General features: G+C 43.8%; 8 protein-coding genes and 1 long non-coding RNA gene across 14 annotated transcripts; 4 read left to right on the top strand and 5 right to left on the bottom strand.

Moving 5' to 3' along the window:
• Window positions 1-37: 37 nt before the first annotated feature.
• LOC120447653 (motile sperm domain-containing protein 2) lies at window positions 38-1,517 on the bottom strand. Its single transcript, XM_039629166.1, has 3 exons — window positions 866-1,517; window positions 315-800; window positions 38-250 (listed from the first exon to the last, which is right to left on the bottom strand). Exons 1-3 carry the CDS (start codon window positions 951-953, stop codon window positions 99-101), a joined length of 726 nt encoding a protein of 241 aa, XP_039485100.1. The 5' UTR covers window positions 954-1,517; the 3' UTR covers window positions 38-98.
• A 786-nt stretch (window positions 1,518-2,303) lies between these two features.
• On the top strand, window positions 2,304-6,131 carry LOC120449700 (xenotropic and polytropic retrovirus receptor 1). Its single transcript, XM_039632315.2, has 6 exons — window positions 2,304-2,715; window positions 3,227-4,415; window positions 4,692-4,886; window positions 5,109-5,278; window positions 5,445-5,687; window positions 5,873-6,131. Exons 1-6 carry the CDS (start codon window positions 2,647-2,649, stop codon window positions 6,020-6,022), a joined length of 2,016 nt encoding a protein of 671 aa, XP_039488249.1. The 5' UTR covers window positions 2,304-2,646; the 3' UTR covers window positions 6,023-6,131.
• Window positions 6,132-6,576: 445 nt separating this feature from the next.
• Window positions 6,577-7,937, bottom strand: LOC120448882. 3 transcript variants are annotated; one of them, XR_005616154.1, is made up of 3 exons: window positions 7,816-7,937; window positions 6,864-6,946; window positions 6,577-6,803 (listed from the first exon to the last, which is right to left on the bottom strand). It is a non-coding gene; the product is annotated as an uncharacterized LOC120448882 (long non-coding RNA). The 3 variants fall into 3 exon arrangements; XR_005616153.1 differs by having other exon boundaries at window positions 6,577-6,800; XR_005616152.1 differs by having other exon boundaries at window positions 6,577-6,946.
• A 6,359-nt stretch (window positions 7,938-14,296) lies between these two features.
• Window positions 14,297-16,318, bottom strand: LOC120449014. Its single transcript, XM_039631292.1, has 7 exons — window positions 16,225-16,318; window positions 15,422-15,545; window positions 15,231-15,316; window positions 15,010-15,168; window positions 14,854-14,940; window positions 14,502-14,730; window positions 14,297-14,433 (listed from the first exon to the last, which is right to left on the bottom strand). Exons 1-7 carry the CDS (start codon window positions 16,297-16,299, stop codon window positions 14,333-14,335), a joined length of 861 nt encoding a protein of 286 aa, XP_039487226.1. The 5' UTR covers window positions 16,300-16,318; the 3' UTR covers window positions 14,297-14,332.
• Window positions 16,319-17,421: 1,103 nt separating this feature from the next.
• LOC120448551 (beta-alanine transporter) lies at window positions 17,422-19,760 on the top strand. Of its 3 annotated transcripts, none has more exons than XM_039630605.1 (4): window positions 17,422-17,561; window positions 17,617-18,434; window positions 18,519-18,711; window positions 18,767-19,760. In XM_039630605.1, exons 1-4 carry the CDS (start codon window positions 17,461-17,463, stop codon window positions 19,758-19,760), a joined length of 2,106 nt encoding a protein of 701 aa, XP_039486539.1. In that variant the 5' UTR covers window positions 17,422-17,460. The 3 variants fall into 3 exon arrangements, with proteins under 3 accessions (XP_039486539.1, XP_039486538.1, XP_039486541.1); XM_039630604.1 differs by having other exon boundaries at window positions 17,614-18,434; XM_039630607.2 differs by having other exon boundaries at window positions 17,614-18,434; window positions 18,789-18,949.
• A 339-nt stretch (window positions 19,761-20,099) lies between these two features.
• LOC120449161 (glutaminyl-peptide cyclotransferase) lies at window positions 20,100-21,379 on the top strand. 2 transcript variants are annotated; one of them, XM_039631502.1, is made up of 5 exons: window positions 20,260-20,401; window positions 20,461-20,605; window positions 20,660-20,770; window positions 20,822-21,032; window positions 21,092-21,312. In XM_039631502.1, exons 2-5 carry the CDS (start codon window positions 20,567-20,569, stop codon window positions 21,295-21,297), a joined length of 567 nt encoding a protein of 188 aa, XP_039487436.1. In that variant the 5' UTR covers window positions 20,260-20,401; window positions 20,461-20,566; the 3' UTR covers window positions 21,298-21,312. The 2 variants fall into 2 exon arrangements, with proteins under 2 accessions (XP_039487435.1, XP_039487436.1); XM_039631501.1 differs by having other exon boundaries at window positions 20,100-20,605; window positions 21,092-21,379.
• A 257-nt stretch (window positions 21,380-21,636) lies between these two features.
• On the top strand, window positions 21,637-23,330 carry LOC120449159 (glutaminyl-peptide cyclotransferase). Its single transcript, XM_039631499.1, has 6 exons — window positions 21,637-21,794; window positions 21,899-21,994; window positions 22,055-22,360; window positions 22,583-22,738; window positions 22,798-23,005; window positions 23,059-23,330. The coding sequence occupies exons 1-6, from the start codon at window positions 21,708-21,710 to the stop codon at window positions 23,238-23,240; spliced, it is 1,035 nt and encodes a 344-aa protein (XP_039487433.1). The 5' UTR covers window positions 21,637-21,707; the 3' UTR covers window positions 23,241-23,330.
• Window positions 23,241-24,626, bottom strand: LOC120449158 (ribosome biogenesis regulatory protein homolog). The gene is made up of 4 exons (XM_039631498.1): window positions 24,412-24,626; window positions 24,102-24,354; window positions 23,550-24,043; window positions 23,241-23,485 (listed from the first exon to the last, which is right to left on the bottom strand). The coding sequence occupies exons 1-4, from the start codon at window positions 24,558-24,560 to the stop codon at window positions 23,332-23,334; spliced, it is 1,050 nt and encodes a 349-aa protein (XP_039487432.1). The 5' UTR covers window positions 24,561-24,626; the 3' UTR covers window positions 23,241-23,331.
• Window positions 24,627-24,657: 31 nt separating this feature from the next.
• LOC120449160 (solute carrier family 22 member 13) lies at window positions 24,658-26,521 on the bottom strand. The gene is made up of 3 exons (XM_039631500.1): window positions 25,876-26,521; window positions 25,630-25,822; window positions 24,658-25,576 (listed from the first exon to the last, which is right to left on the bottom strand). The coding sequence occupies exons 1-3, from the start codon at window positions 26,516-26,518 to the stop codon at window positions 24,790-24,792; spliced, it is 1,623 nt and encodes a 540-aa protein (XP_039487434.1). The 5' UTR covers window positions 26,519-26,521; the 3' UTR covers window positions 24,658-24,789.
• Window positions 26,522-26,745: the final 224 nt, after the last annotated feature.

Genomic DNA, 26,745 nt, shown 5'->3' with positions numbered 1-26,745 from the left:
AGCTTTTCGCCCGCGTAGTAAAAAAAAAAAGCGAAAATGTGTTCAATAAATATCGTATTAATATTTACACTATAATACAAAGGTGAAGGTGCAATTTTTTAGGCAAATTTGTAAACGTAGTCATCATTACCGCCCCAGATTTTCAGGCAGTTATCCTTGTCCACATACTGATCGATGTCCTTTTTGGTGGTCACCTTCAGGATCTTCAGCGCCTCGGCGGGCAGGAAGGTCTTTACAATTTTAAAGGCAGCTAAACACAGAAAAATTACCATATCAATATACAGATCTTTACAGTTATCGAATTGTTTACATACCATTTAGCAGGAAGGGCAAATCGTGCACCAGAATATAGTTGGGCACATAGGGATACTTGGTCTCGAACACTCCTATAATACTCTTGATGAAGTCCAGGTCCAAGTTGCTCAGACCGGTGCCAGTCATGTCCATGAAAATGGTAATCTTATCCAGGTTACTCTCCCGCTGCAATCGCTCAATCCAGAAGACAATCACTCGCAGGAGCTCCTCCTGATTTCGGCTCTTCGAGTGTTTGTTGATGGTGAGGATCAGCAGGGGTTTACCATCCTTGTCCTTGTTGTGCACAAAGATGGAGCCATCGTTCAAATACTCCTGGTTAATGCTCTTCTCCGTAAGGTCATAAACTCCAAAGCTTTGCCGCCAGGCGAGGTTGGACCACAGCCGCGTGATGCACTTCTCCACATCGAAGTCATAGACCTGCAGCAGCTTGGTGATCCAAAGGTCACTGTCCGTAATTCGCTTCAGGTCGTTGGGATGGAATGGTTCTATTTCGGGATTGTACATATATATATGTAGATTAGATGTGATTCTTATGTCTGCATTAGCTTACCTGCTGGTGGCTCTTGCTCCAGTTTCTGCAGAATGCTAGTCTTAACCTGGCTTATCTGCTCCGCAGTTGGATCCTGATCGGAAGGCATGTTGCTGCTTGCGATTGCCTGAGCTAATTGAAATGTCCCCAGCAGTGGTCTTAAAATTTATATCAATTTCTTATCTACCCCCTGAGTAAACTACTTCAAGTTGACACGACTTTTCCGAGTTCTGGGGGGGAAGACCGAGTTCCTAATCTGGGAGCGGGATGTCTGACCTGTGAGCGCGCTAATCATCGACTGACAGGCAGCTCGTCGTTGCGCTCGCGTCGAGAGCGTTTTCATGTGTTCTCCAATTGTGCTCTGCTTTTCAGACGATCATTTAAATGACTCAATGCGGGTGGGGGGCACTGGGTGGGGCAACCGCATGCCTCCCGTTCTTTAATCAATATTGCAGCCCGCAGAATGGCGCGGGGAAGGGGGGCAGAGAGTAGGGGAAGCCGTCAATTGCGATAAGCGGAACAAACGGGGGAACTGGCAATGTTTATGGAGTTCGTGCAGGCGACTCTTCGGGAACTTGGTTTTTATGATTTTATCTGTGGTTTTCTTTGCGATATATGACGTATCCACTGGCTTCCTGTATCTATGTATCTTGTAGCTGTGGAAATTCCTTGTGGCTTGCCCCCATTCGAGGTAGCAAGCGAAGTGTACTGAGTTCGATTATTCCCCTTCGATTGTCAGCCGCTGATTACGGTGGCTGTAATTGATATCAAGTAGCAACGGTTTTAGCTTAATAACAGTAATTTCTTTTTTTAATCTGATGGATTTATAATTGCACATATGTATTTCCCAGCAAACAAAATCCACAATTTAATCTTATCAATCTTATAAGCTTTATTTTATTAGCCAGATAGTTAAAGGTGGGTTAAAGGTGTACTATTCTGATATTGCAAAAATTGTACTGAATAAAATTCGTGTATAAACAGTGAATCATTTGTACATTGCATATTTTAAAAAAAGATTTGGCAAAGATTACTAGTTTTATTTTTTAAGATACTGATTACATTATAATTAATAACAGCCATATTCATATTACTTTTCTATGGATATTTACACATCGGTTTATTTCACTGCTTATTTCACCGCTTATTCAAGCCCATAATTATTATTAAGAGCATTAAAATATTTTTATAGACTTATAAGTTAAGTTAGCAACGCTAGGCAAAAATCCCCATTTGCTTTAGTCAAATATAAATAGTAAATGATTTTTCTATTACATATTACAGAATGCACCACAGTTGCTTATTAGCTGACTTTTTTTATGGGCGTTACCAATTATACAGAAAACGGCTTTGTAATTACTTTATTGACCAGCTGTAAAAATAATATATTATATATACAAATATATGTGCATTGGGCGTAAAAAATCAATCAATTTTGTTTAATAAATTCTCATAATTTCTGAATTGGCTATTTAATAAAATCTAATCATTTAGAAACTGATTGTGTTGCGCTTTTGTTGTTGTTGACATTGAAAGTGGATGCGAGGCAAGAGCTAACAATAACAAAACCGATGCCATTTACATATCGAAAGCTCGATGCCTCGTAGCCGATGCCCCCGCCACTTGGACCGCCATCCCAGCCAAAATCGACATCCAAGAACTTTCGCTGCCTGTTCGCTTCTGGCCCAGTTGTGATGTTTACGTGAAAACGTGCGTTTGCAGTGCGACCACGTCCTCGCGATTTGTCCAGATGCGGATGCAGTGCAGCCAGTTGTGAGATCCCCCGCCAAAAAATTCCCGAGATGAAGTTCGCCGAGCACCTGACGGCCCACATAACGCCCGAGTGGCGAAAGCAGTACATTAACTATGAGGTGAGTGCCGAAAATCGCAGTTCAAAGTAGCGGAAAAATATGTATCCGTGAGATACACGGACGAGTGTGCTTTTCCCGCTGTCATTCTGCCAGCTGTGACGTCACGTGCCCCATCAGCTGTGGCATCCAACTGTCAAACGGCGGAGCTTTCAACGCGCATGCGCCCTGTTGTTCGGCATTCTGTGTTTTGCTCTCCTCGGACGTAAACAAACAGGAAGGGCTGGGATGTGTTGGGCTTTTGGGGGGGTGAAAGAACGGGGAAGTGAAAACACAAGAGAAGATGAGCAGGAGATGTGTAGCTACAGTGCGGGTCAACGGTATAGGTCCTTGGATTAAGATTATATAGCTCAGGTACATAGAAATTAAAAATGTTCATACCGCAAAGAAACTTTTCAAGATATTTCTAATATATTTCTAATACAAGTAATTAGAAATAAATATGAAATTATAAAAAATGCTTAGTAATTGTAGTTCAATCATATTAATAATCCTAATCTCTTATCCTTTTCAGGAGATGAAAGCCATGCTGTATGCAGCCATCGAGCAATCGCCCTCCGCAGAACTCGTGGAGCGCGAGATGGTGACGCGATACTTTGCCAAATTCGATGAGGAGTTCTTCCACTACTGCGACAAGGAGCTGGCCAAGATCAACACCTTCTACTCGGAGAAGATGGCCGAGGCGACACGCAAATATGGCAGTCTGCGCAGCGAGTTGACCGAGGCCCTGGAGATGGGTCACCCCAAGAAGCTGCCCGCCTGGAAGAGGCGAACGCCGCTGGGCAAAAAGAATGTGCCGGCGCGCAAGATACAGGATCTCAAGTTGGCATTTAGTGAATTTTATCTGGGGCTGATACTGCTCCAGAACTATCAGAACCTCAACTTCACGGGATTCCGCAAGATACTTAAGAAGCACGACAAGCTGCTGAGCGTCGACTATGGTGCACGTTGGCGCACGGATCACGTGGAGGCCGCCCACTTTTACACCAACAAGGACATTGATCGGCTGATCCAGGAGACGGAGCAGGCTGTTACGCAGGACATCGAGGGCGGAGATCGTCAGAGGGCAATGAAGCGATTGAGAGTGCCACCACTGGGCGAGCAGCAGAGTCCGTGGACCACCTTCAAGGTGGGTCTCTTCTCCGGCGCCTTTGTGGTGCTCTTCATTACGGTTGTGATCGCTGCCATGTTCTACGGATTCGGTGAGAATTGGCGGGCCGGAATGCGAATGTTCCGTGCTCCATTCCTCATCATCGAATGCCTCTTCCTGTGGGGCGTCAATGTCTACGGCTGGCGTTCGTCCGGTGTGAACCACGTCCTCATCTTTGAGTTGGACCCACGTAATCACCTGTCCGAGCAGAACATCATGGAGGTGGCATCCGTGTTTGGAGTTATCTGGGCCTGCAGCGTGCTGAGCTATATCTTCTGCGATCCACTGGGCATCCCACAGTATGCGGCTCCACTCTGCCTCTACACATTGATGGCTGCCTTTTTACTCAATCCCACGAAGACGTTCCATCATGAGGCCCGTTTTTGGGCCATAAGGATCCTCATTCGGGTGATCATGGCTCCGTTTTGCTTTGTGAACTTTGCCGATTTCTGGCTGGCGGACCAGCTGAACAGCATGGTGCCAGCATTTCTGGATATACCCTTTCTGATTTGCTTCTTTGGTCGCAGTCCCACTTGGCACAAGGCTGGCAAGGGTAAGTGGAACTGGGTTTCTGATGCTGGGATGCTTTTTAAGTGCATTCAAAAAAGTTATCCATGCCATTCATTTAACTTGAGACAAGCCTTTTGGCTGAGTTCCTTTACCAATTGTACTCAATAACTTTGCGGTTTTCAAATGAGCTTGCAAATGGTGAAAGTGAAAACCGCAAGAACCCAAAAGCATTGTTGAAATGCTGAAAATGCATGCTGAATGGTTTAATTATAGACAACAAAGTGTTTAATTTGCCGTGATTGTTTTGTTTGTGCAACAGCTGCCAGCCACTGTGTGGAGTACGTGTCCCTGCTGCATCCCATTGTGGCCATTCTGCCCGCCTACTTCCGGTTCGCCCAGTGCATCCGGCGATACCGCGACACAAAGGAGTCATTTCCGCATCTGGTCAACGCCGCGAAGTATGCAACGTCCTTCTTTGTGGTCATATTTGCCCACAAATACCACACGACCACCGGTAAGTGGATTCATTATACGAAGCGTGAGTTCATTAGGTCACACCTACATACTCCATCGTAATTGCAAACATATGAGCATATCATGTATACATTATTCGTGCTATTTACGGTCCAGTGCCAATTAGTGCCGAAACTTTATGTAGATTGTGTATTGGTTGTGGCGCACGTGCCTCCCTGTTCAACTCACCCCGCACCCTACTCCATTGTCTTCTCATCTGCAGACACCTATCCGCTGTCCAAGGAGAATCCCTGGTTCTACTGCTGGATTACGGCGGCCATCTTCTCGTCCTGCTACGCCTACACATGGGACATCAAAATGGACTGGGGATTGTTCGACTCGAAGGCGGGCGACAATAGATTCTTGCGTGAAGAAATCGTTTATTCATCGACGGTGAGTCCGGTTTGTTTTGTTTTGTTTTCTCCTATTTTGGGGTCAGAGTAGGGACGTCTGTTCCCCACAAATAATGGCCACGATAAATATTTGGGCAAACGGCACGTAAAACAATCTTTCAAAGCGTTCATTATCTGTGTGTGTGTGTTATCTTTTCGGTGGCCAGTGGTTCTATTACTTTGGCATAATTGAGGATTTAATACTGCGCTTCAGCTGGACACTGTCCATGAGTCTAATTGAGGCTGGCTACATTGAGGGCGATGTCATGATGACCATTCTCAGTCCCCTGGAGGTTTTCCGTCGCTTCATTTGGAATTACTTTCGGCTGGAGAACGAGCATCTGAACAACGTGGGCAAGTTTAGGGCTGTGAGGGATATATCGGTGGCTCCAATGGATTGCTCGGATCAGGTGAGTCTGGTAGCCATAACAACATAGCATATTATACCTTTTTTGATATTACCTTACCTTAAACTTGGTAAAACGCTTAGTTCAAAGCTTACTAAGGCTAATCATATCAAAATTAAATTGAAATTTAAGCAGCATACATACAGCAGTCAACTTATCCTCCACAATATATTTTCCTTAAATTTCAGACCACGATTTTGCGCATGATGGACGAAACTGATGGCGTGTTGAATCGGAGGCGTGGAAAAGCCGCAGGCGGCAAATCCGCAACCAAGAAGAACAAACAGGAGCAGCGACTGCTCCTTCAAGGGGAGTCCATTGAGGATCTATGCTCCTAGTTGGGTCACACCACAAAAAAAATATCGCTCTCTCTCACTGTGTGCACAAATTTTAAGTTTATGCCAATAAAACATTTCGGCTGCATTTGCGGACACTGAATAAATTCCACTCCTGGTTTCAATTCCATTGATTCTCGCATCTGTGAGCAGCAAAGTTCGAGCAACATCATTTCTCGGTGTCATTTGTTTACCACATGTGGTAAGTGATGGTGATGACGATGGCAATGGCGATTGATGACGAGCACTAGTTGGATTGTCGTGACAGTTGAACAATAAACTTTTGGTAAACTCCGGTTTCATTTGGTTGTGCCATTTTGGGTTGCCTAAAAATACATGTTATTCGATGGATTGTTGTGGTAGTCATGGCAAAATGTACGAAAGCGCTGCCATGCGAAATTATTCCTGACATTACAATGCATGTGTTACCCTGTGATATGTTTTGATGATGATACTATATTTGAAACAGGCCAAATGGATGACCAACGATGAGAAAGAAACTTGTCGTTTTTTATTTTTAACGGGCTCAGCTTGTTCTCCCGGAAATTTTAGATGGATACTAAAATAAATTCTTTATTTTACATAATACAGGTACATTCAGTGGTGGCTGCTGTTGACACACAAAATTTGATGTATTTCACCGTGAATTTCCGTGGGGAGTTGAAAAGTTCTCGTTCACAGCTGCTGTGTATTGATTGATTGATTGATTCATCTTTTTTTTATGTTTTTCCGCTTCCTCTCACTGTAATTATGGTATAAAACTTGGAAGGGTATTTGCGCCCTGCTGATTACATTCTTATCAAAGCTCATTCATGTTGACAATTCATAGTTGTGGCTAACGTACAAACCAATTGATAAAATTCACAGCTTTTGTGTGAGAAATTCTGGCGTTCATCTGTCGTCATAAACCACTTTTTTGCGGTCGTTCTGAAATAAATGGTAATATTAAATGATTCTCGAATTTAATATGTGCTCAATTTAATAACGCAAACGAAAACTTAGCAAGTTTAGGCGAAAGAAAGTTACACAAATAGTTTCGGCAACTTTCTGTGTTTCTTGTAGTCGAAAGAAAGTTTTGCTAGTTCTTGTAACTTTTTCTTTTCTTATAAATACTCCTGGCAGATTTTCGTATTTAATTGATTTAATATTTAAACAACTGCTAACTTAAACTTTCGTTTTCGCAAAATTCGCTTGACAAGCGAATGCGTATAACTGTCAAGCAAATGTAGCAAGTGTCTTTCACAAATTCAACTTCAGCAGCTGCTGTGTGTTCTATGTGAAAGCGGATTATGTTCAACCTCACAGTTGCTTATGTGGGCAACGCAGAGTTCAATTTAAATTGCACTTCCCAGCATTTTATACATTATGGAAACTTGCCTCCCCTTGGGGCAGCATTTTGATGTGGTTCTGTTGCCGGGCAACTCCCGTAGCAAGCCATTGGCCATTAGGAATCGTTTTATGACTAGGCAGCTAGGCGTTTCCTTCCTTTCCGGACTGTCACATCGATGGCAATCTCTTATGGCAGAGTGCTTGTTTTTGAAGTCCTGCGATATGAGTACCCTTTTTTCCGGGACTGTTTTTTTATGCTTTTATTAGCGCGTGGATGCTGCAGGGCCTTCGTGTGGTCGTGAGCCCATATTTAGCGACATTTAATTTGCCGTTCGCGATAAACCCACTGATAATGTTGTTGCTGTATTCGAGTTGTACCTTGTGGTTGCAGCTTTTAGGCAGATGAAATTCCGTAAAGCGCTTACGTTTTGGGAAATCATTGAAAAAAGGTCGATGCTTTTGCTTACCCTTAAAGCCCTTTACTTGAGTGACAAACATCAGTGTTCACTTTCACATATCAAAGTTGTGGTGCCACCTTTTATCCCAGCCCCCAGTCTCCTTTGTTGCTTATTTTTTCGGTTCAGTTCCCTTACTGCTGTCAAAGCAGATTTCCTTTTGACTTGACAGGGGGCCATGTCAACTTAGGCTCCAGAAAACTGATTGCAAACACCCGCTTTGCACAATGGCGATGTATGGCCCACCGTGCGTATGCGTGATATTGTGTTGACATTTTCGGCGTCTCCTTGCAATTGCCCATGTTGTTGTTCAAATGCCTGATTGCAAATGTTTTGTTTAGCTTAGTCTGGCTTACTTATTGCATATACGCCATGTTTAGCTTGTGCAATCGCCTTGTGCAGCGCAGTTAGTTAATGTTTGTCAAGCTGAAACATCTGCGCTTCGGGACTGATAAATGAATAAACATACCGCCAGAGATTGAAGTGGCAATGGCTGCAAATGCAATGCAATCGGGATATGCAAATGGCCAAGGATAAAGAGATGGAGCGTACTGAGCTGGTTGTGCGGCACGTGCGAAATTATAAAGCCAGTTGAAATTAAAACTTAACTGAATGCATCGATGGCGAAATACCAATTCAAATGTTGCCTATCACTGACGGTCTGCTGCCAATTAGACGCACGTGTAACTGGTTCATGGCAGAAAATATATATTTCTAATGATGATCTAAAATAGAATTCTTTGATTGTCGACGCGTGTAGATACATCGGGGTAATTAAAACAGCACCGGCGGCACTGTGCCACTCGAATGGTGCCACGCGGCGTATACGTCATTTGAGTGCGGATGAAAACAAACACAGCTGGCTGAAAGTAAATAACATTTCAGCATCCAAACTTCACTGTAACTCACAGACAGTTTTTTATTTTGATAGGGGCACTGATTGAACAAATGTTTACATCGAAAGTTAATTAATTAATTTAAAGCTTGTGGCAGCGATTGATAGGAGATTGTCGGGTATTGCCAATTAATATGCTAATCGAATGCCGCACGTGTTTTAATTAACCATAAAAAGCCGACCGCGAACGTCCTTTTTTCAGGAAAAGTGCGTGGCCTTTAATTTAGGTTGCCCAATTTAATGTCAGCCAATATATGGATAACCCCAAAGGAGGCAAATAAATCTTGTTTGCCAATGCCAATGCCACTCTGAACCATCTGAGTGGGATGTGCTGAGTAATACTATGCGGAAGAGAAGCCAAAGGCCTTTGGGCTCATTCGTTGGCCACCATTGATTGATGGCCAAGTTGCTTGCAGAGGAAAAAGCTATTTATAATATGTTTATTATTTATCATGCATGCTAATGCCGCCGATATATGTATGTGTATATAGAGACTCGCACACGAATATACAGCCGTTTATTGGTCCTGCTTGTTTGCTTATGAAATTTGATTGAAACTAATGGACGCCGTTGCCGATGCCAAATGATATCAGCAAATGCCACCCAAAGGACACGTAAAAGCCATTCAAATATGAGAAATAACTCATGACAATGTTTTCAGCAACCAATTCGCCGGGAAGCAGATAATACGGATAAGGGACTTACTTTTTCGATCCGTTTCATAACCAGTTTAAAGTCCTTAAAGCGCCTTGCAAAATCTAAGCTAAATAAGCTTATTTCTTATGCTCGCGCGCCGTGAAAATTTAATTTGATATTTCCATATCAATTGTCAACCCTACTTAAGCTCAAGCACTTTGAGTCGATTTATCATTTATAAAAATTTTCCTTTCGCTGTGAAGGCGAGAAGGTCAACTTCAGTTGGCCAGAAATGTCAAGTGGCACTCGCGGTGTCATTCAAAAGTTTTGACAGCCAAATTCATGGGCAAACAACAGAGTCGACAAAATAAACACACCAAATAACTAAAAGTCAGTATTGGCGCTATTCTAATGAAAGATCAACAAACCGCAGTGGTTGCTTCAGTTAAAGTTTGCCTTTGGGACGCAAGATATTAATATTATTAGCTGTGCAATTAGCTCAGCCGGAAATAGTTTAAAAATAATAGAAACTTTTTGAGCCCATCCATTAGCATAATTGTTTTTGTGGGCTTTTTTTGTAACGTTACGTTATTCATGGTTTTTTTTAGGGTCCTTACTCTATTAGTACTAATTGAATTAAATGCGGCAAATGCCTTGATAATTGAGCTGAGTTCAAAAGCTCAGGATTTTACTATCGCAGAACTGTGGCCATTTTGCATAAATTTTCATATTTATTGCTGAGATATTAATCTCTTTATACCCGACTTCCCTTTGGGGATTTATTTAACCGCGAATCGTTGTCATGGAAACTATTTGCGGTCTATCTCACCTACAAATTGTGGGTATATTGGCACTTTATGGTAGCAAATTACAATTTATGAGATAAATAAAAAATGTGATAGTTTCATATTTATATCTTAAAGCATATGCTTACACCTGCCAAGAAATGTGAAAAGGGTATACAAACTGTTGAATGCTTTTTTCACACGATTTTTGTTTTTATTGTGCAGATTGCGCATGTATTTTCAATTAAAAACGCTCGTAAAATGTAACCGGCTAACGAAGTGGTTAAAGGACGAGCAAATATATTGATTTTTGTGTGATCTTAAATGACAAAACTTAAGGTGAAGGGTTGCGTTCTGGAGAAGTGAATAATTTACAAAAGGATTATTTTTGTTTTCTTTTGAATAAGTCCTCAAGCCTTTTGTATGCTAATATTGTGTCTTCGGAAAAAGGTCAGATTATGTTTTTTGTTTTGAAGCACTCGGTTTTCCTTCGAAGTCGAGCAAAATAAGGAGCTCAATTAAAAACGGCCTAATTCCCTTGGGAAGCGGAGTGAAGTAGGCAATTTCTTTTACATATGCTACAGCTGCCTAATTTCCAGCGAAAATCCTGCATCTATTTTAACGCTGAGGTGTCACCTAAGCCCACAGCTTTTTGCTCGGAGTCACAAGATTGATGTGTGGGCCTTGTTCCACATAATTTACTTGCACGATTTATTGCCGACAAACGGCTTCCCGCTAATCGCCTTGCCGGCTTATATCCTAATTATTTTGGCTTCAATATGTGGAAATCCCTCAAAGGCAAGAGGCTTTCAGTGCTTGATGTTCCAAAAGCTGTTTATAGTTTACACTTGGCAGAATTCCAATATTATTTGAAGTCATTTGTGAGCACCAAATGACCGTTAAGCGCTTGTACTTATGGCTCGTCTCGAGGGAATTAAGTTTGGGGACAAATATGACTTCCTGGCCACAATAGGTTGTATGTTTCAAATAAAGTTTCTGCTGGGTAGGCGTAGGGAATTTCGTTTCGCAAATGTTTTTATCATTTAGTATTCATTAAGAAGCTTACATATTTTATGGCATCTCCTTGGAGCGTGAATTAGCTTAATTTGAATGCTAATTTTCTAATTGAATGCATGTAGCCACGTATCTATGAGTAAGTACCAAAAAGCTTAAAGGGAGCACATGTACATAAATCTACATAAATTTCCTGCCAACTGTCTCGTTCATATCGACCCTATACCCGGTCCACGCTGCGTATACGCAATAAAGCGAGTGACAAACTGGCTGCCATTCTCGTCAAGCGTCAAGTTGCCCGAAAATTCCTGTTTACTTTCTGCCTTTTAAAATTCAACAGCACATATATAAGAGCCTTACCCAGTTGTCATATGCTATAAATCAAGTGAAAGTCCAGAAAGTGAGCCAAAGGCAGCAAAGTCCCTCGTCCTCAAGTTGCCTGAAATCTGTCAATATTTCGAGAGTGAGGGAAGAAGTCTTAAACTGCCTTAAAATTTAACATTTCATTTAATCCAAGAAGCTCAATCTCCTGAGTTTGACAGACACAAGTTTCAGTGGGGCATTGTGTGTGTGGGGCAACTTGAGTGGATGCATGTTCAGCCAAGTTCGACAGCCATTGTTTACACTTCCGGTTTCCGGTTGTTTCCGTGGTATTGCAGCGTTGGCTGTCAAAACTTTGCATGTTCTCAGCGTTTTCAGTGGCATCCCCCATGCATGTTTAGTGGCATGCTCGTATTTACCACCAAGTTCAATGTCCAAGTTCCAGCAGTCACTCCAAAGTGTCCAAAGTTGCGGACGCTGGGCGAGACAGGAGTTTCATTTGATTTTACTGCTGCTGCTGCTGATGCTGATGCTTTAATTGAATTTTCACTTAAGCAGTCAGGACGCTTGGCAAATATTGCCACTGCCCGCCGCACTCAAGCGCTAATGGAAAACTCATTATCCTGGCATCCTGGCAAGTCTGGGCAAAGCAGTCATCTTAACAATTAGATAGAAAGCGTGTGCGTTTCTGCGCTGCGAAAGTGAGCTTATTGGCAATTGTGTGTGTGTGTGAGTTTGTAGCAATAATCCCGGGATCTGGCATTGTGGTGTATGGTACAAGTATTTATCCCCTAAGTGCTCCACAATGGCAACTTTAAAGGGCCAACTGGGGGGTGTTGATAATGCCGACAGTAATTCCAGGGATCTGCCACGCGAGTGCTGCATTTGTTTCCCATCAAAAATGCCAGTGATTTTTAAGAACGTAATAATCAACAGGACTTATTTCACTTTGTGAGCATAAAAATGAACATGAACTTCCGCATCCTAATTGCCATCAAATATTTCATTGCACGCACAAAACACCAGAAAAGAGTAATTACATGGCTTCTGAATTAATTTCATCCAAGGCGGAAAAAGGCTGCCAAGCAGAAAGATTGCAATTACAAATATTTGCTCTATAGCTTTATAGTTTACCTAGCTTTTTGCTTTGTATTTGTCTAAGAATTTAATGCAACAATAACACCAAAATAGAAAAGCAATGTAAAAGCATTTAAACTCTTAATCAATTATGTTTGCAAAGGAACTCGATATTTATCTAACAGACTTTACACTGCATTCCGCCACTTAGGAATCCATTAGGCTTTAGTTTTTTTCCGACTCAGTAGCTTTTGACCAATGTCCGCACATTTTTGGCTTGTGGGTTTTCAAGTAGCATGCCACCGAAATGTATGAAGTCTGCCGTGGCTGCCCGTGGCATTGTCAATATTGGACGACTTTTCACAAAACTAATAACAGTTGTGCGAACTCTCAGAGTGGGAGTTACCACAGCGTCCAGGAACATGTGCACATACCTTGTGAACAAAAATGATGACTTACTCTTAGAGCAAGTATACTGTGTGTTTAAAAACTCTTTGAAATAATAAACAGTTCAAGCAATTTCTTAAAATGTGTTTTTTGTTAGCCTATGAATTTTGAAATAATAAAAAATTTAAGCAATTTCTTAAAATGTGTGTTTTTGTTAGCCTATGAATTTTTACAAATTAAAGTGCATGCGTTTCTGTCAGTGTTTTGGTGGCACTGGCACATTACACACCGGAAGTTGGACAACAGTTTGCGGATGGTGTGGCTTCTCCACCAGGAACTCTTTGTCAGATCCTAAACCACTCATCCGCTTCAAGGCAGCAATCCGGTGTCATGTGGCCCTGCATCTCCACCTGAGGGTTTAATTAACAGGGCCAATTTAGTCCGGTGATTAAGTGCCATTTAATGACGCCACTGCTTTGCTCTGTTGTCCTCGGTGGTCCTTCACAGGACTCGTGCTAGCCGTTGTAATGGATTGCAGTGGAAACTGCCTTTTTTGTATGTTCATTCCAGTGAAGTTAATAAGCGCTTAAGAGCATAATTTAAAAAATATTAGACGGCAATTAAAACCAGTTAACCCGCCCTCAATGTGGCATCCTTCATGGGCGGGTCAGCATTTTTCAAATGCTAATTACGTTTTTAAAGTCCATTTTACCCTTGTGCCCTTGTTGTTTTAGGGTTATTTCGACCTGAGGCTGTCTGACCGGCTGAGGCTCAGGCATTTGAATAATTATTTCAAAACGTCTGAACCCGAGGGTCACCTCCTCCTCCAGTTGCTGAACAGTTTGACTTGGCAAAGCACTCGAGCTCGAACGGAGCTTACATCCTGTTGTCATTGTCAAGTACCGGAATTTACGTAGCAAGTACAGGCAAGCCTGACTAACTTGGAATGACTAACATTCCAAGACAAAATATTAGGAGCGTAGAAGTATGCATTTACCATCCTGCAACCTATGTGTGCAAAACGTTGCCTACTTATTGGCGTTCTTGGCTAGTAATGGCAATACCTTATTCGTAGGTGGTTAAAAGTGATACAATAATTAAATAAATATTAATACAAATAATTAAAGCTTCAACTTCAACTTCAAAACGAATAAAAAGCCAGTTAGGGCGTCAGATTCAAAACTGGGAACCAAAATGTGGTAGGCATTGGACACATCCTGGAATCCTTTTCGCATCCCCCTATTTTTGATACAGTAGCTTGGTTTCCATGGAACACGCATGTCAACGAAAGTTTTCAACTGTAAAAGCATTTTTGTCAAAGTCTGCTATATGCCTGTTTGAAATCTCATTTCCCTTTATTAATTAACATGTAAAAATATCTTATATCTCAGCAGCAATGTGTAATCGTGTAATCTTAGTGATGAGTTGCATCACTGCAATGAGCTGGACTGGAAGCCAGTGTGAAAATTGGTATGCAGCCGAGTTCCTGTCCAGTTGGCTGCTCCGCACGGTGGTCTAGATGGATGTGAGCCAAGTGAGGTTAATTGAAAATAACTACATGGCCAAGTCGCCCATGGACGCACCTGTGCGGGATTGCTGCTCCTCCTCCTCGGTGATGGTGGAGAAGTTGGTTAGCCGCTGCGAAGTTATTAGCGGACTGGCTGCTCCGAGCATACGTCGCCGCTTGCCATTTGCTCTGTCCGTCTCCAGCTGCTGCAGTGCATCAGCGTGCTGCTGTTGTTGCTGCTGCGGTTGCTGCAGCTGCTGCTGCGATTTGGTTAGCTTCTCCGCTGCTGTGAAGACCACAATAGGCTTGGGTTTGACGAATGAGGCACACAGCACGGTGTTCAGGTGTTCAGGTGTTCAGTTGGGAAGGGGGGAGGGCAAGTAAGCATACTTGGGAGTGGCACAACACATTCACCGAAGAATACCTACCGATGCCGCCGAGGCCGCCAGTCGCATCTCCGCTCGCTGGGAGCGAAACGTCTGGTACTGCGAGATGACGCACAGCAGACAGTAAAGCTGAGAGCGGAATAGGAATATTACAGGTCATTCAAACATAATGTGGTTACTCTTAGGCATTGAACTCACATTCAGGCACAGTAGGAAGAAATCCATGGTGAAGATGAAACCCACAATCGGATCGAACTTGACGCGACGGGCGAGAGCCAAGTGGACCAGGTGGCAGACCTCGATGAGCAGATCGCCCAGCATGAAACTTATCCAGGGTATCAGCAAATGTCTCTTGTTCTGTAATTTTATACGGAACTCATGTCTTTCGCCCGGCGATTGCATTGAAGTAACACACTCACCTGCTGAAGGCCCAATATGAGCAGAACCGACGATAGCACCATCAGTATGGAGCAAAAGAGCAACAAAACGTTGAATATCACAGTCACTGCAAGAGGCATTAATCACATGTAATTGAGTTGCTCGCATGGCACAAGTGCCCGTGTCGGATGCAGTATCCTTTCCACACTACGGTATCCATTGGTATGCTCACCTACAGTCACATCACCCTTCTCCAGTAGACTTTCACCCAACGGCCGAGCACGGTTCCCGAGCAGAAAGTCCTGCTCCTCGATAAGGTAGAACAAAAACATCAGCGTCGAGAAGCCAAAGTAAACCTGTATGGGGAAAATTGTGAGAAAATACTTGGAACTTCCGTGGGTAAACGTAAATTGCGGCACACGTTTCCTGTTTACTCGGAAAAAGACCCAAAAGTGTTCCCTCCATCATTCCCCGAAAATGTTTCTTCAAGTTAAAAATTGAATTCAGTAATTGCTGAAGAAGTATGCAGCTCAACGCGTTAATATGTATGCTTGGGTATGTATTTCACATAGTTGAGCTGTTAATCATTCTAATTTACGGGGTTTCGACAGCAATCAATAAAGGAAAAGTACTCTAACGAGCACGGAAATGTTTGTAATGAGACTTTAAATTTATGCGTGTTAAAGAAAAACTCGAAAAACACTTAATTAAGGTCCTTAAAGAAAGCATAAATCTTTTTTACATAGCATATAGCTTTAGGAGGTCAAGTGCAAGGGTTAATGCAACTGGTTTGAATCACTCGAAAAAGTTACATTTTAAAACCACACATAGTTATTAAGGTAAGTATTAAAGGTAAGTTTTGGTTGCTTTGGCTTAAAAAGTTTGGCGAGGCCAATAAACTTCGCTCCACTGTTTGCCAATTGGCAGAAAAAGTTCAAGGGAATTTTTGATATATTTACTCAGGCTTCAAGCTCCAGGCCACAAAACCTTATCTCTAGAAATTATTCATATACGAGTGTATGAGGAGCAACCCACCAACGTGTAGATGGCGCAGGCAAAGCTGCCACTCCGCACATCCTTCCAAAAGCAACAAGACTCCAGGATGGCCATCTTTCACTAGCTCACGCCTCGCGGATGAGCATTCCAAACACGCTTGACACAGGAGAAGATTTAACGTTGTTTTATTTGATTTTTTTGCTTTTCTTTTAGGGAACGGCAGCCGCCACTTTCACTTGACTTTCTTCACTTTCACCCGCTGGGATTTCACTTTTATTTCGTTTCCCGCCAAACGGTTAATTTGCTTGCTTTAGTTGTTTTTCTTTAGACAAGTTTTTATTTGACACTCGCCAGATAAATATCTAGAATTTCTTGTGGCTGCTTGCGGTACACTGGCACTGCCACACAATTTCATACACAAGACGCGCAGATTTATGACACTGATTTATGTGGCATGACCGAGCATAGTTAGATGGTCCGCAGTGTGGGCTGCCAGGATGACAGGACGCGAAAATCCGTGTAGAACCGCCGTCATTGAAAGTCGCATCGGGACTGGCTTAGTACTCCTTAGGCGATGGCAACCACATTGCTTTCAATTTCGAAAGGTACTCCCACACAAGTTTTATGAATGAAAGTTCGAAAATGCTTGTGGGGCATGAGATTTTGCTGGCAACGCATGCGCCATCTACAGGCGAACCACAGCAACAGGTGGTATAGGAAATCCTTGCATTGTGGTCCTTGCTACAAACCGAATTTTCCTGCAATTAACCACAAACTGTGTGGGCTTAGCCAATACCGCAAATTACTGCATTGGCTTAGCTTTCTATTGGATAAAAGACTCAATTTAATTAACGTGGAAAACGCACTGCAGGCGGTCCTTGGAATCAAACTGACAAGGAGGAAGTGGCGGAGTGGAGGAGTCCATGACAATGCCCATTTCGTGCTCCAGTTGCTGCCACCGGAACGGAAATGAAAGGAAAAGTAGCTTGGGCACCGAAATGGAAAAGCATCAAGTCATTCGTGGAAAAGAATGGCGAAAATGTAACCAGTCACAGCTGATTAAGTAGTTTTAACATGAATTAATGTGCCCGCGATGATACTAAAGACATATAAAGACTAATTTTGTATATATATGTATATTATATATATTTATGTATATATATTTTTTAAATATTTTTCTGTGTCAGCAAATGATGCTACTTTTACAGAGATTTCATTTCAAACATGAAGCCAAGGTTTATAAGTCACATACTCAACTTTTCCCTGTGTTTCAATATGGCTAATGACGAAAATGAAAATGCATCGACTGAAGATGATGACGTGCCCAAAAAGAGGGAACGCAGGGATCAGGAGCAGCAGTCAGAGCTCACCAAGATGTAGGTAGCGATGCTATAACTGGGTTTTAGTTAAATCAGCGTCCTATCCCAGCAGAAAGTATAACAACGAGCCGGACAAAGTGGACATTGGAGTTCAGGTGGACTCGTTGGAGAAGGTCAAGGTGACCTACGTAGAGCCGGATGAGGATGAAGAGCCTTCACATGGCTTCTTTTGGGGCAAGAAGCGATCGGAAACATCATTGCCACGACGATCGTGGGTGACGGATGACTACATAGATTTCGATGATCTCCTGCCGATGATCGGCCAGTTTGGCCGCTTCCAGATTAGGCTGTTCCTGTTCATGATACCCTTCTGCTTCATCACCGCCTTCGTGTATCTGGGCCAGATCTTCATGTGCCTGAGCCCACCGAAGTACTACTGTTTTGTGCCGGAACTTTCGCATACGCCGCTGGAGCTGCGCAAGCAGTTGTCCATACCAAAGGAGAAGGATGGCTCATACAGTCGTTGCCGGATGTACGACACCAACTACACGAAGATCCACTTTGCTGAGAATCAGAGTGCCTATATCAACACCTCGCTGTCCACGATTCCCTGCCGGAAGGGTTATGTTTTCGATCAAGAGGACAGACCTTTCAAATCGGCCACCATGGAGTTTGGCTGGCTGTGCGAGGACGACAAGTATGCCACCTATGCCCAGATCATCTTCTTCTTGGGCTCCATTTTGGGCGGACTTGGCTATGGCCACTTTGCCGATCACTGTGGACGGGTGGCGGCGTTGGTCAGTAGCTGCTTCCTGGCTCTGGTTGGCAGCCTGGCCACCTCGATGTCCTCAAACTTCATTAGCTTTGCGGTTTCGAGATTTCTAGTTGGCGCCTCCTACGATACCTGCTTTACGATGGTATACATTTTGGGTAAAAACGTGCACACACACTGTGCACAATGTGATATATTTTAGTTTTTTTTTGGAATATTATAATACCTTTTGTTAATTTAAGTGCTCGAGTATGTGGGCCCCAAGTACCGCACCCTGGTGGCCAATCTATCGCTGGCCCTGTTCTACTCCCCATTCACGATGCTGATGCCGTGGATAGCGCTTTCCGCGGGAAATTGGAGAAGATTTTCCTCATTTACATCCCTACCCATTGTGCTGGCAATGTTCTCCTTCTTCCTGCTGCCTGAATCTGCGCGGTGGGTATCCAAATTGTGTCCACTCTAAGCCAAGAGCTCACATCTATCCACACAGCTGGCTGGTATCGGTGGGTCAGATCGACAAGGCCATGGAGATATTGAAGAATGTCATTGAGGTGAACAAGAAGTACGTGTCCCAGGAAGTACTTGATCTCTTCGAGGCGAGCTGCACGCAGTTCTACAAGGAGGAGCTCAATGGACGAGATTTTACAGTGTGTTCCATATTCAGAGGAAAGCGAATGGCCCGCTATATGATCCTGATGATTGTCATCTGGATGTCCATTTCCTTGGTCTACGACGGACATGTGCGGGCGGCCAGTGTCCTGGACAGTGATAACATCTTTGTGTTCTTCACCATCGCTTGTGCCACCGAGTTGCCGGGTAATATCCTGGTGATCCTTACTCTCGATCGCTGTGGACGTCGTTGGTGCTCCTTTTTCTATACCTCGTTGAGTGGCGTTTTCAGCCTGGTAGGAGCCACCTTACACCAGCGGGAATACATGAGGGTATCGGCGCTAACTGGTAGATTCTTTGCCAACATCTGCTATAATATAGGACTGCAGTGGGCCGCCGAGATACTGCCCACTGTGGTGAGGGCCCAAGGAGTGGCCTTCATCCACACGATGGGCTTTGTGGCGATGCTGATGTCCCCGCCAGTGGTTTATCTATCCAAAAAGTCCCTATCCAGCACGCTGATCATTTTGGGTGTGCTGGGTATCTTTGGTGGACTGCTGTCTCTGTTTCTGCCGGAAACACTGAACCACGAACTGCCGGAAACGCTGAGCGATGGCGCCGAATTCGGTAAGAATCAACGGATATGGCATATGCCGTGCTGTGGCCCGGGATCAAGAAAATCGCATCCGAGACACAACTGGCACCAGGGCTCCAGCTTGAGGACCTTATCGAAGGACGAGTTCCGCTCCAGCAAAATGTTTCGCAAGACGAAATATAAGCAGCATGAGACGAACCCAAGTCGATCATCGAGCGAAATGGAAATCCGTACCTATAAATATGAAAACGGGTCAAAGTGGCCTGAAAATAATAGCTGAGTTTATCTTTAAGTTCATTTTTTCTAATTACAGTTCTCGTTTTAATATTTTTAAAATTAAAAGAAATTAAGAATTACAGTTTTCATTTTAATATTTTTAAAATTAAAATAAATGAAGAATTCATTCGAAACTGCGCCTCTAGTAAAGTGCATTGCCAGAGTTTAAATGTTGGATACATATCACGGATTTATCCCATTCTGGGAAAACCAAACTTTTCCTAGTTCTTGGAACAGTCGTTGCTAATTAACTAACAAACTGCTAACTTTCATGACGAATGCGTTAGTTATGGGGAAATTCAGTGCTGTGTGTTTTTCTGGGCAAAAATCCAACTCATTCCCTACTGCCAGTTGCAACAGGAAGTCATTCTCCAAATGCTGGGAAGGATTGCGTTGTTCCTAACCATAATATATGTGGTGTTTAATGCAATGCTTTTGCGCTGGGTCGTTGAAAAGCAACCGTTTGAATTCGTTGATGATGAGGAGCACTTTAATGCAACGTTGGACAAACTACTAAAGCCTCGATATGTGGGCAGCCAAGGACATGACGAAGTTCGTGACTTCATCGAGATGGAGCTGAAGCGTTTGCAATTCACCACTTTCAGGAATGAATTCCACGCGGGAGGAGTAAATCTTACCAATTTGGTAGGCTTTTGGAATATGGGTGCAAGGTTTTATCTGATGCTAACCTGTCACTACGACAGCAAAAGGCCAGAGAATGGCACAACCGACGAGTTCCTTGGAGCCACAGAAAGTGCTGTTTCTTGTGCCATTCTTCTTAACGTGGCCAAAACTTTGAAACCACTTTTAATGGAAAAGTGGTCTAAAAAGAGTGACTTTGGACTGGCTGTGAGTAGTCGTAAACTCGTTAAAACTTTTTAATTACAGAAAAGGTTTTTAAAGTTTATCTTCTTCGATGGGCACAATCCTTTGAGCTCAGATCCCTATGACGACAATCAAATCATGGGCTCACAGCACTTTGTAGATGATGAATTTATATCCTTGGAAAACATGGTGGGCATATGAAGTTAATATATTAGAAGAAATATATTATTCTTTCACTAGGCTGTTGCAGTAACTCTTAGCTATATTGGAGCGCCAAATCAAACCTTTCTGAGCTACTTTGAAGTTACCAATGATTTGCACAACATGATTGCTGACATCGAAGTGGCTCTTAGGAAAACCGGACAACTCGACGACTGTCATTTGTTGTTCGAAAAGAAAACGCACTACGACAACGATCTGCTTGACGATCATATTTCATTCGACGAACTTGGTAATATAATATCATAGCCCTATAACCTTTACACAAAATTATAAAGAGTATGTCCACAGATGTGCCAGTCCTACATGTGGGTCCACTGGAATTCCCCAATGTGCTTTATACGGCAGCTGATAATGCCGAAAATTTACACTATCCCACCATTCGCAATATGATCAAAATTATGCGCACTTTTGTGGCTAATTTCTTTGAAATGTGGCAAGTCTTTATGAAAGCGAGAAATACTTTTGAAATTAATTATGATTTTTATGATGACTAAATTAAATTAGTAACTCTTATTTTTAAAAACTAAAAGTTATATTGTAAGTTATTCTCAAAATATATCTATACATCTAAAATAATTAATACAGTCAAGGTAATTATCATTATCAGCATCAATTAGTCGGCACACTTTTCCCCAACAAACGCGGCTCCAAAGCTTTTTGGATCTCCCGCAACATCAGCATGATTGGCTCTTAAAAAACTCTCTTGAATGCGAGTTCAAAGCTTTCGAAGTGGGTTTGCCCGCCAAAGAGGCAGCGGAAAACGAAAACAAAAGCCAAAGCCATCAAAGCATCGAATCCACAACACAACACAGTACAAACTACGGTAAAGATTCGATTTTTCTGGCGCCGATCGCAGATCGCAGTTCGCACGCTTTAGTGCGTCGCCGAGCTCCGAAGCGTAGAGATGGGGAACGGTTCCGTAGTTTTTGCCGCCGCCTGGCTGCTGCTCCTCCTCCTCCCGCCATCGCAGCAACAAGCGGCAACGGAAAACGTAAGTCTCCCGTCTCGAAACAACACTGAGCTCCAATGTGACTCACTTGGGAAATCACAGAAGTAGCCATCTATATACTACATACATATGTGAACAAATTGCAGATTGGATCCCAGTGGCGAGACGATGAGGTCCATTTCAACCGCACCCTGGACTCCATTTTGGTGCCACGCGTTGTCGGCAGTCGCGGACATCAGCAGGTTGGGTGATAAAGTTTTAAAGTGTATTACTTGGGATTATAAAATTAACATTACGAGCAGGTGCGCGAGTACCTGGTGCAATCACTGAACGGCCTTGGCTTCCAAACGGAAGTGGATGAGTTCAAGCAGAGAGTACCAGTTTTCGGAGAGCTCACCTTCGCCAATGTTGTGGGCACGCTCAATCCGCAAGCTCAGAACTTCCTCGCTCTGGCCTGCCACTACGACAGCAAGTACTTTCCCAATGATCCCGGATTCGTGGGCGCCACCGACTCCGCCGTACCGTGTGCCATTCTGCTGAACACCGCCAAGACATTGAGCGCGTATCTGCAGAAAGAGTTTCGCAATCGCAACGATGTGGGACTTATGGTAAGTTGCTTACTTAGCGGCCATTACCACAGACCTTGATGGCTACACGAAATTTTCCATGAACTCCAGCTATAGAAAACCTGAGCGAAAACAAGTTGTATACTTGCTATTCGAATCTCCATTTGGAATTAGGCATACATTAGTTTTACATGGCAAAAGATACTTTAGACATTGAATAAGGTTTCATTTAGTTATTCAAACTCGAACCTTCTTATCCACCAGCTCATATTCTTCGATGGCGAGGAGGCTTTCAAGGAGTGGACCGATGCGGACTCCGTTTATGGCTCCAAGCATCTGGCCGCGAAGTTGGCCAGCAAACGCAGTGGTTCTCAGACTAGCAGCCCAGGCCAACTAGCTCCACGGAATATAGACAGAATTGTGAGTCAATGACCTTTGCGTGAATTATCAGCTTGCTAAAATTGCTAAACCAATAACAGGAAGTGCTGGTGCTGCTGGATCTCATTGGGGCGCGGAATCCCAAGTTCTCCAGTTTTTACGAGAACACCGATGGACTGCACTCCAGTCTTGTGCAGATTGAGAAATCTCTGCGCACTGCCGGACAGCTGGAGGGCAATAACAATATGTTTCTAAGTCGTGTTAGCGGTGGTCTAGTCGATGATGATCATCGACCGTTTTTAAGTGAGAGTAAGTTTGATATACCTTTGCTGAATCCATTAATACAGCCGTTATACTTGCAGATGTTCCTGTGCTACATTTGGTAGCCACTCCTTTCCCAGACGTCTGGCACACGCCTCGCGACAATGCCGCCAATCTTCACTGGCTTTCCATACGCAACTTTAACCGCGTTTTCCGTAATTTTGTTTATCAATACCTTAAGCGACACACGTCACCAGTGAATTTGCGTTTTTACCGAACATAGTTTATGTTTTGTCTTATGGCTAAGATTTATTAAGCATAAGTGTAAAGTGTTTTTCGTTAATTAAAATGTCCTAAGGCATGTGTAACTCTTCCTAGCGACGTTTGCGACCGGCTTGCGCCTTCTTGCCTGGAGCCCTCTGACCACGATTGCCCTTGGACTTCTTGCCCACCGCTTTGCGACTGCCCTTGCCCTTGGGCTTCTTGCCGCCCTTCTTGCCTGGCTCATTTTCAGCCTCTGCTTCGCGTCTGTTGGAAAAGTATATAGTTAAGCTCCATACTCCGTTTAGTATACGTTTGTAATTGAACTTACGCCAAGCGATTGTCGCGCTTCTCCATCGATACCGCCTTGCTTACGTCCAGTTTGGGCTTCTTGTTCAGCACGCTCTTGATGAGATCCAGGTTGGCCTCCTTCTCGGGCGTTTGTGTGATATGCGAAACCTTGCGTTTGCCGCCAGGAATCAGCTCCTTAATGCCCAGACCACGTGCCTCCTTCTCCTTGGGCAGTTTGTTTTGGAATTTGCCGACCGAGGCTGTGGAAGATTTGGCCACAGTGACGGCCGTTAACAGCTGGCTGGAGGAGGCCGCCTCAGGTCCCAAGTAACCACTGCGTGGCATGTCGATCTTCTTCGCCCGCACAATGTTCTTCATGCGCTGGATCTCATTTTTGGCCACCTTTTCGTTACGCAGGTCGATCTTCTTCTGGAACATGTCCGTATTGGGATCGGCGTTCTGTGGCACCTCCAGCACCCAATCCTTGGCCTTCTCGGCCTCGGCACGCTTGAAACCATATGTGGGCACCCATTTCTATAGATATGAAAGCGTTTAGATTGTGACTTGTGAAGATTAAAGAGCTAAAACTTGCATCCATGGTCTCATCGTAGGTCTTCTTGTCCTTCTTCTTCTTGGTGATGCCCTTCTCCTTGGCGAACTTCTCCCATTTGGTGAGCGGACGTGGACCTGGCGGTTTCCGTAGGCGGGGCAGTACCGTCGTGGGTTCCGGCAGCTTGGCCACAATGCTCTCGTCCACCCGTTCGGTGGGCAGCTCCCAAATGGCATTCACCAGCAGTTGGGTGTTCTCCCGTGTCAGTGCTGTCAGGTACTCCTCTTTGTTGGCCCTAAAAACAATTGAATTGGTGAAACATTCGTAATCCTCGCTGGAAACAGCCGCTTACCTCAATTCCCGGTCATCGAAATCGTTGGGATCTGTGATCAGCAGGCTGCCAACGTCCAGTCGACATTCCAAATGCTTTTCTACTGTGATTGGCTTGTATTTGTCCAATTCCTTCTGGTGTTTGGCCAAAACTTCCTTAACAACATCCATTTCGGGGGAATAAGTGTATAAACAGCAAAATTCAATTCCACGTGCTGACCACTGTGACCATACACCAAAATGTTAAATACGCTAAAAAAAATACCACATACGGCACTGACAGCGAAGACTCGAACCGTGGCGGGAAACTTGGCTATACATTTATCGGACTAACGGCGCCATTTCAAAATGCTTTTTATTAATTCAACTGGAATAACAATTATAAAGCCTTAAAACGTTTTTATGAATCCGCATTTATTTTACGATCTTTACAACGTAACGTCCAGCGCTTCTCCGCCTCATCCAATGTCTGTGGCATCGTAGCTCCCTTGGTCTCTGGCAGCACCAAGATTATTGAAGCGCCTACTACCGACACCAAAGTAATTATAAACATGGGTAGAGCTCGATAAAAGCGGTGAGTGCTGAGGACAACTGGCGAGATTAGGGCACCCATCTGGCCCATAATGTTAATGACCGCCAGTCCCTGGCCACGCAGCACAGTTGGCAGTATCTCAGAGGCCCACTGTTGGCCCACATTGTAGCCCATGGTGATGAAAAATCTGGCTGCAATGGCCGCTGCTGATACATACCATTCCCCTTTCAATAAGCCAACGAATAGACTGCATGTGGCACACAACAGCATAACTGCCGACATCATGGGCTTGCGACCAATTCGATCTAGCAAGAACATTGGCACAATTCCAGCAGGTATTTCAACGAGCGAGGAAAGTGAAAAGGTTATGAACACATCGGTGTCCAGAATTTGAACGACCCGCACATGGGCATCGTACGCCATGGCCACCGTCATCCAAGTAACGATCAGAACTGTAAGGACGATGCATCTGCGAAATGTCTTAAAGAGATCCAGACTGGTATACTGCTTTCCCAATTGCTCGTTGGCGAATTTGAGTTCAAAGCATTCCTTCATCTCCGACCAAGTCTCTTCGGAAATGGTTTTTCCATTGGCCTTGGCCGCATCTCTTAGCACTTCTATTCCCCTGTCCACCTTACCAACCGACAAGAGCCAACTGCAATGTGAGACGAAGTGCATATAGCTTTAGAAAATCTAATCATAACATACCTTGGTGACTCTGGAGCCAGCAAACTGGTCAGTATCATTAGTATCACCGGCAGGGCAACGACCATGGCATAGTGCCTCCAATTGCTGAAGGCGTAGGCCAGCCAGGGAAGGAGGCAGGCTCCCAAGGTGAAGGAGAAAGTGAGGGCCAAGTTGCCCACCAGTGTGCGATACTTCATGCCAACGTTCTCCAAAGCTATTCAAAAAGGAAGTGATGATATAAGGATTTATACACTGTGCAGCACTCACTTAGTATGTAGATGGGAACGAAGCAGTAGTTCATTGCCAGTCCAGCCACAAATCGACTGGCAGCAAAGCAGGGAAAGTCCTTGCAGACCGCACTTACGCAGCCGCCGATCATGGAGCAGGCGTTGGCCAGGAATAGGGCCACCAGGCGACCGGAGTGATCGGTGATGTAGCCAAAGCAGAGGCAACCCACAATGCAGCCCACGAAGTAGACTACGACACTATATGTACCGAAATCCTCTCTATCGCACACCCAATCGTACTCGGTGGCAATGGACTCGTAGGGCACCTCCTTGCGATCGTAGATCCAACCATTGTTGCAGGCTACCTTGCTCCTTGTCTCGTTCGCATCGTTGGTCTTATTGGAGTTGTAGGGTATATTGTACATGAAACAATTCTCGTAACTGCCATCAGACTTTTTGGGAATGCCACGATTCTTTTGCTCATTTTCTTGCAATCCTTCCAGTTCGCTTACTCTGCACCAGTGATTCTTAGGCAGCAGTATCATGAATATCTGACCAAAGTAGGTGAAGGCGAACAGAAAGGCGGCGGGCATCATCCAAAAAAGCAGTCGCTTTTGAAAGGGTCCGAAGTCGCCAATGAGCAGCAGGAAGTCATCATACTTTTCACAATCTCTAGGGGGCATTTTCGCATTTGACTTAATAAATATTTACAAAACCAAAAGCCAACTTCTTTGAATACTTATTTTGTAGCCTTAAGTATTTGTTCATGTTTTATTTTGCAAAAACCATTTAAAACTATTTTGAAATCCATTCTTTACCCGCCAGCTATCGATTACTTCTTAGGCATGCATTTCAATTCTGTATTTAATTTGTCATGCATGCTGGTCCCACATTTACGACAGATATCGAT

This window comes from Drosophila santomea, chromosome 3L (genome assembly GCF_016746245.2).
Source record: "Drosophila santomea strain STO CAGO 1482 chromosome 3L, Prin_Dsan_1.1, whole genome shotgun sequence".
Classification (NCBI taxonomy): Eukaryota; Metazoa; Arthropoda; class Insecta; order Diptera; family Drosophilidae; genus Drosophila; species Drosophila santomea.
This window is presented reverse-complemented; position numbering and strand designations above follow the sequence as displayed.

Excerpts from the sequence above, each read along its gene's own strand:
- LOC120447653 (XM_039629166.1), bottom strand. The coding sequence starts at position 953 with ATGCCTTCCGATCAGGATCCAACTGCGGAGCAGATAAGCCAGGTTAAG. Across the intron at positions 801-865 it reads GGAGCAAGAGCCACCAGCAG|AACCATTCCATCCCAACGAC; the intron begins GTAAGCTAATGC and ends ATCCCGAAATAG. Across the intron at positions 251-314 it reads TTTGCCCTTCCTGCTAAATG|CTGCCTTTAAAATTGTAAAG; the intron begins GTATGTAAACAA and ends TTCTGTGTTTAG.
- LOC120449700 (XM_039632315.2), top strand. The coding sequence starts at position 2,647 with ATGAAGTTCGCCGAGCACCTGACGGCCCACATAACGCCCGAGTGGCGA. Across the intron at positions 4,887-5,108 it reads CAAATACCACACGACCACCG|ACACCTATCCGCTGTCCAAG; the intron begins GTAAGTGGATTC and ends TCTCATCTGCAG. Across the intron at positions 5,688-5,872 it reads CAATGGATTGCTCGGATCAG|ACCACGATTTTGCGCATGAT; the intron begins GTGAGTCTGGTA and ends CTTAAATTTCAG.
- LOC120449014 (XM_039631292.1), bottom strand. The coding sequence starts at position 16,299 with ATGGCCATCCTGGAGTCTTGTTGCTTTTGGAAGGATGTGCGGAGTGGC. Across the intron at positions 15,546-16,224 it reads CCTGCGCCATCTACACGTTG|GTTTACTTTGGCTTCTCGAC; the intron begins GTGGGTTGCTCC and ends TTCCCCATACAG. Across the intron at positions 15,317-15,421 it reads GAAGGGTGATGTGACTGTAG|TGACTGTGATATTCAACGTT; the intron begins GTGAGCATACCA and ends TGCCTCTTGCAG.
- LOC120448551 (XM_039630604.1), top strand. The coding sequence starts at position 17,461 with ATGGCTAATGACGAAAATGAAAATGCATCGACTGAAGATGATGACGTG. Across the intron at positions 18,435-18,518 it reads TACGATGGTATACATTTTGG|TGCTCGAGTATGTGGGCCCC; the intron begins GTAAAAACGTGC and ends TGTTAATTTAAG. Across the intron at positions 18,712-18,766 it reads CTGCTGCCTGAATCTGCGCG|CTGGCTGGTATCGGTGGGTC; the intron begins GTGGGTATCCAA and ends CTATCCACACAG.
- LOC120449161 (XM_039631501.1), top strand. The coding sequence starts at position 20,132 with ATGCTGGGAAGGATTGCGTTGTTCCTAACCATAATATATGTGGTGTTT. Across the intron at positions 20,606-20,659 it reads AGAGTGACTTTGGACTGGCT|TTTATCTTCTTCGATGGGCA; the intron begins GTGAGTAGTCGT and ends AGGTTTTTAAAG. Across the intron at positions 21,033-21,091 it reads TATTTCATTCGACGAACTTG|ATGTGCCAGTCCTACATGTG; the intron begins GTAATATAATAT and ends GTATGTCCACAG.
- LOC120449159 (XM_039631499.1), top strand. The coding sequence starts at position 21,708 with ATGGGGAACGGTTCCGTAGTTTTTGCCGCCGCCTGGCTGCTGCTCCTC. Across the intron at positions 22,361-22,582 it reads GCAACGATGTGGGACTTATG|CTCATATTCTTCGATGGCGA; the intron begins GTAAGTTGCTTA and ends CTTATCCACCAG. Across the intron at positions 22,739-22,797 it reads CACGGAATATAGACAGAATT|GAAGTGCTGGTGCTGCTGGA; the intron begins GTGAGTCAATGA and ends AACCAATAACAG.
- LOC120449158 (XM_039631498.1), bottom strand. The coding sequence starts at position 24,560 with ATGGATGTTGTTAAGGAAGTTTTGGCCAAACACCAGAAGGAATTGGAC. Across the intron at positions 24,355-24,411 it reads TTCGATGACCGGGAATTGAG|GGCCAACAAAGAGGAGTACC; the intron begins GTAAGCGGCTGT and ends AATTGTTTTTAG. Across the intron at positions 24,044-24,101 it reads CCTACGATGAGACCATGGAT|AAATGGGTGCCCACATATGG; the intron begins GCAAGTTTTAGC and ends TCATATCTATAG.
- LOC120449160 (XM_039631500.1), bottom strand. The coding sequence starts at position 26,518 with ATGCCCCCTAGAGATTGTGAAAAGTATGATGACTTCCTGCTGCTCATT. Across the intron at positions 25,823-25,875 it reads CGTTCCCATCTACATACTAA|CTTTGGAGAACGTTGGCATG; the intron begins GTGAGTGCTGCA and ends CTTTTTGAATAG. Across the intron at positions 25,577-25,629 it reads CTGGCTCCAGAGTCACCAAG|TTGGCTCTTGTCGGTTGGTA; the intron begins GTATGTTATGAT and ends CTCACATTGCAG.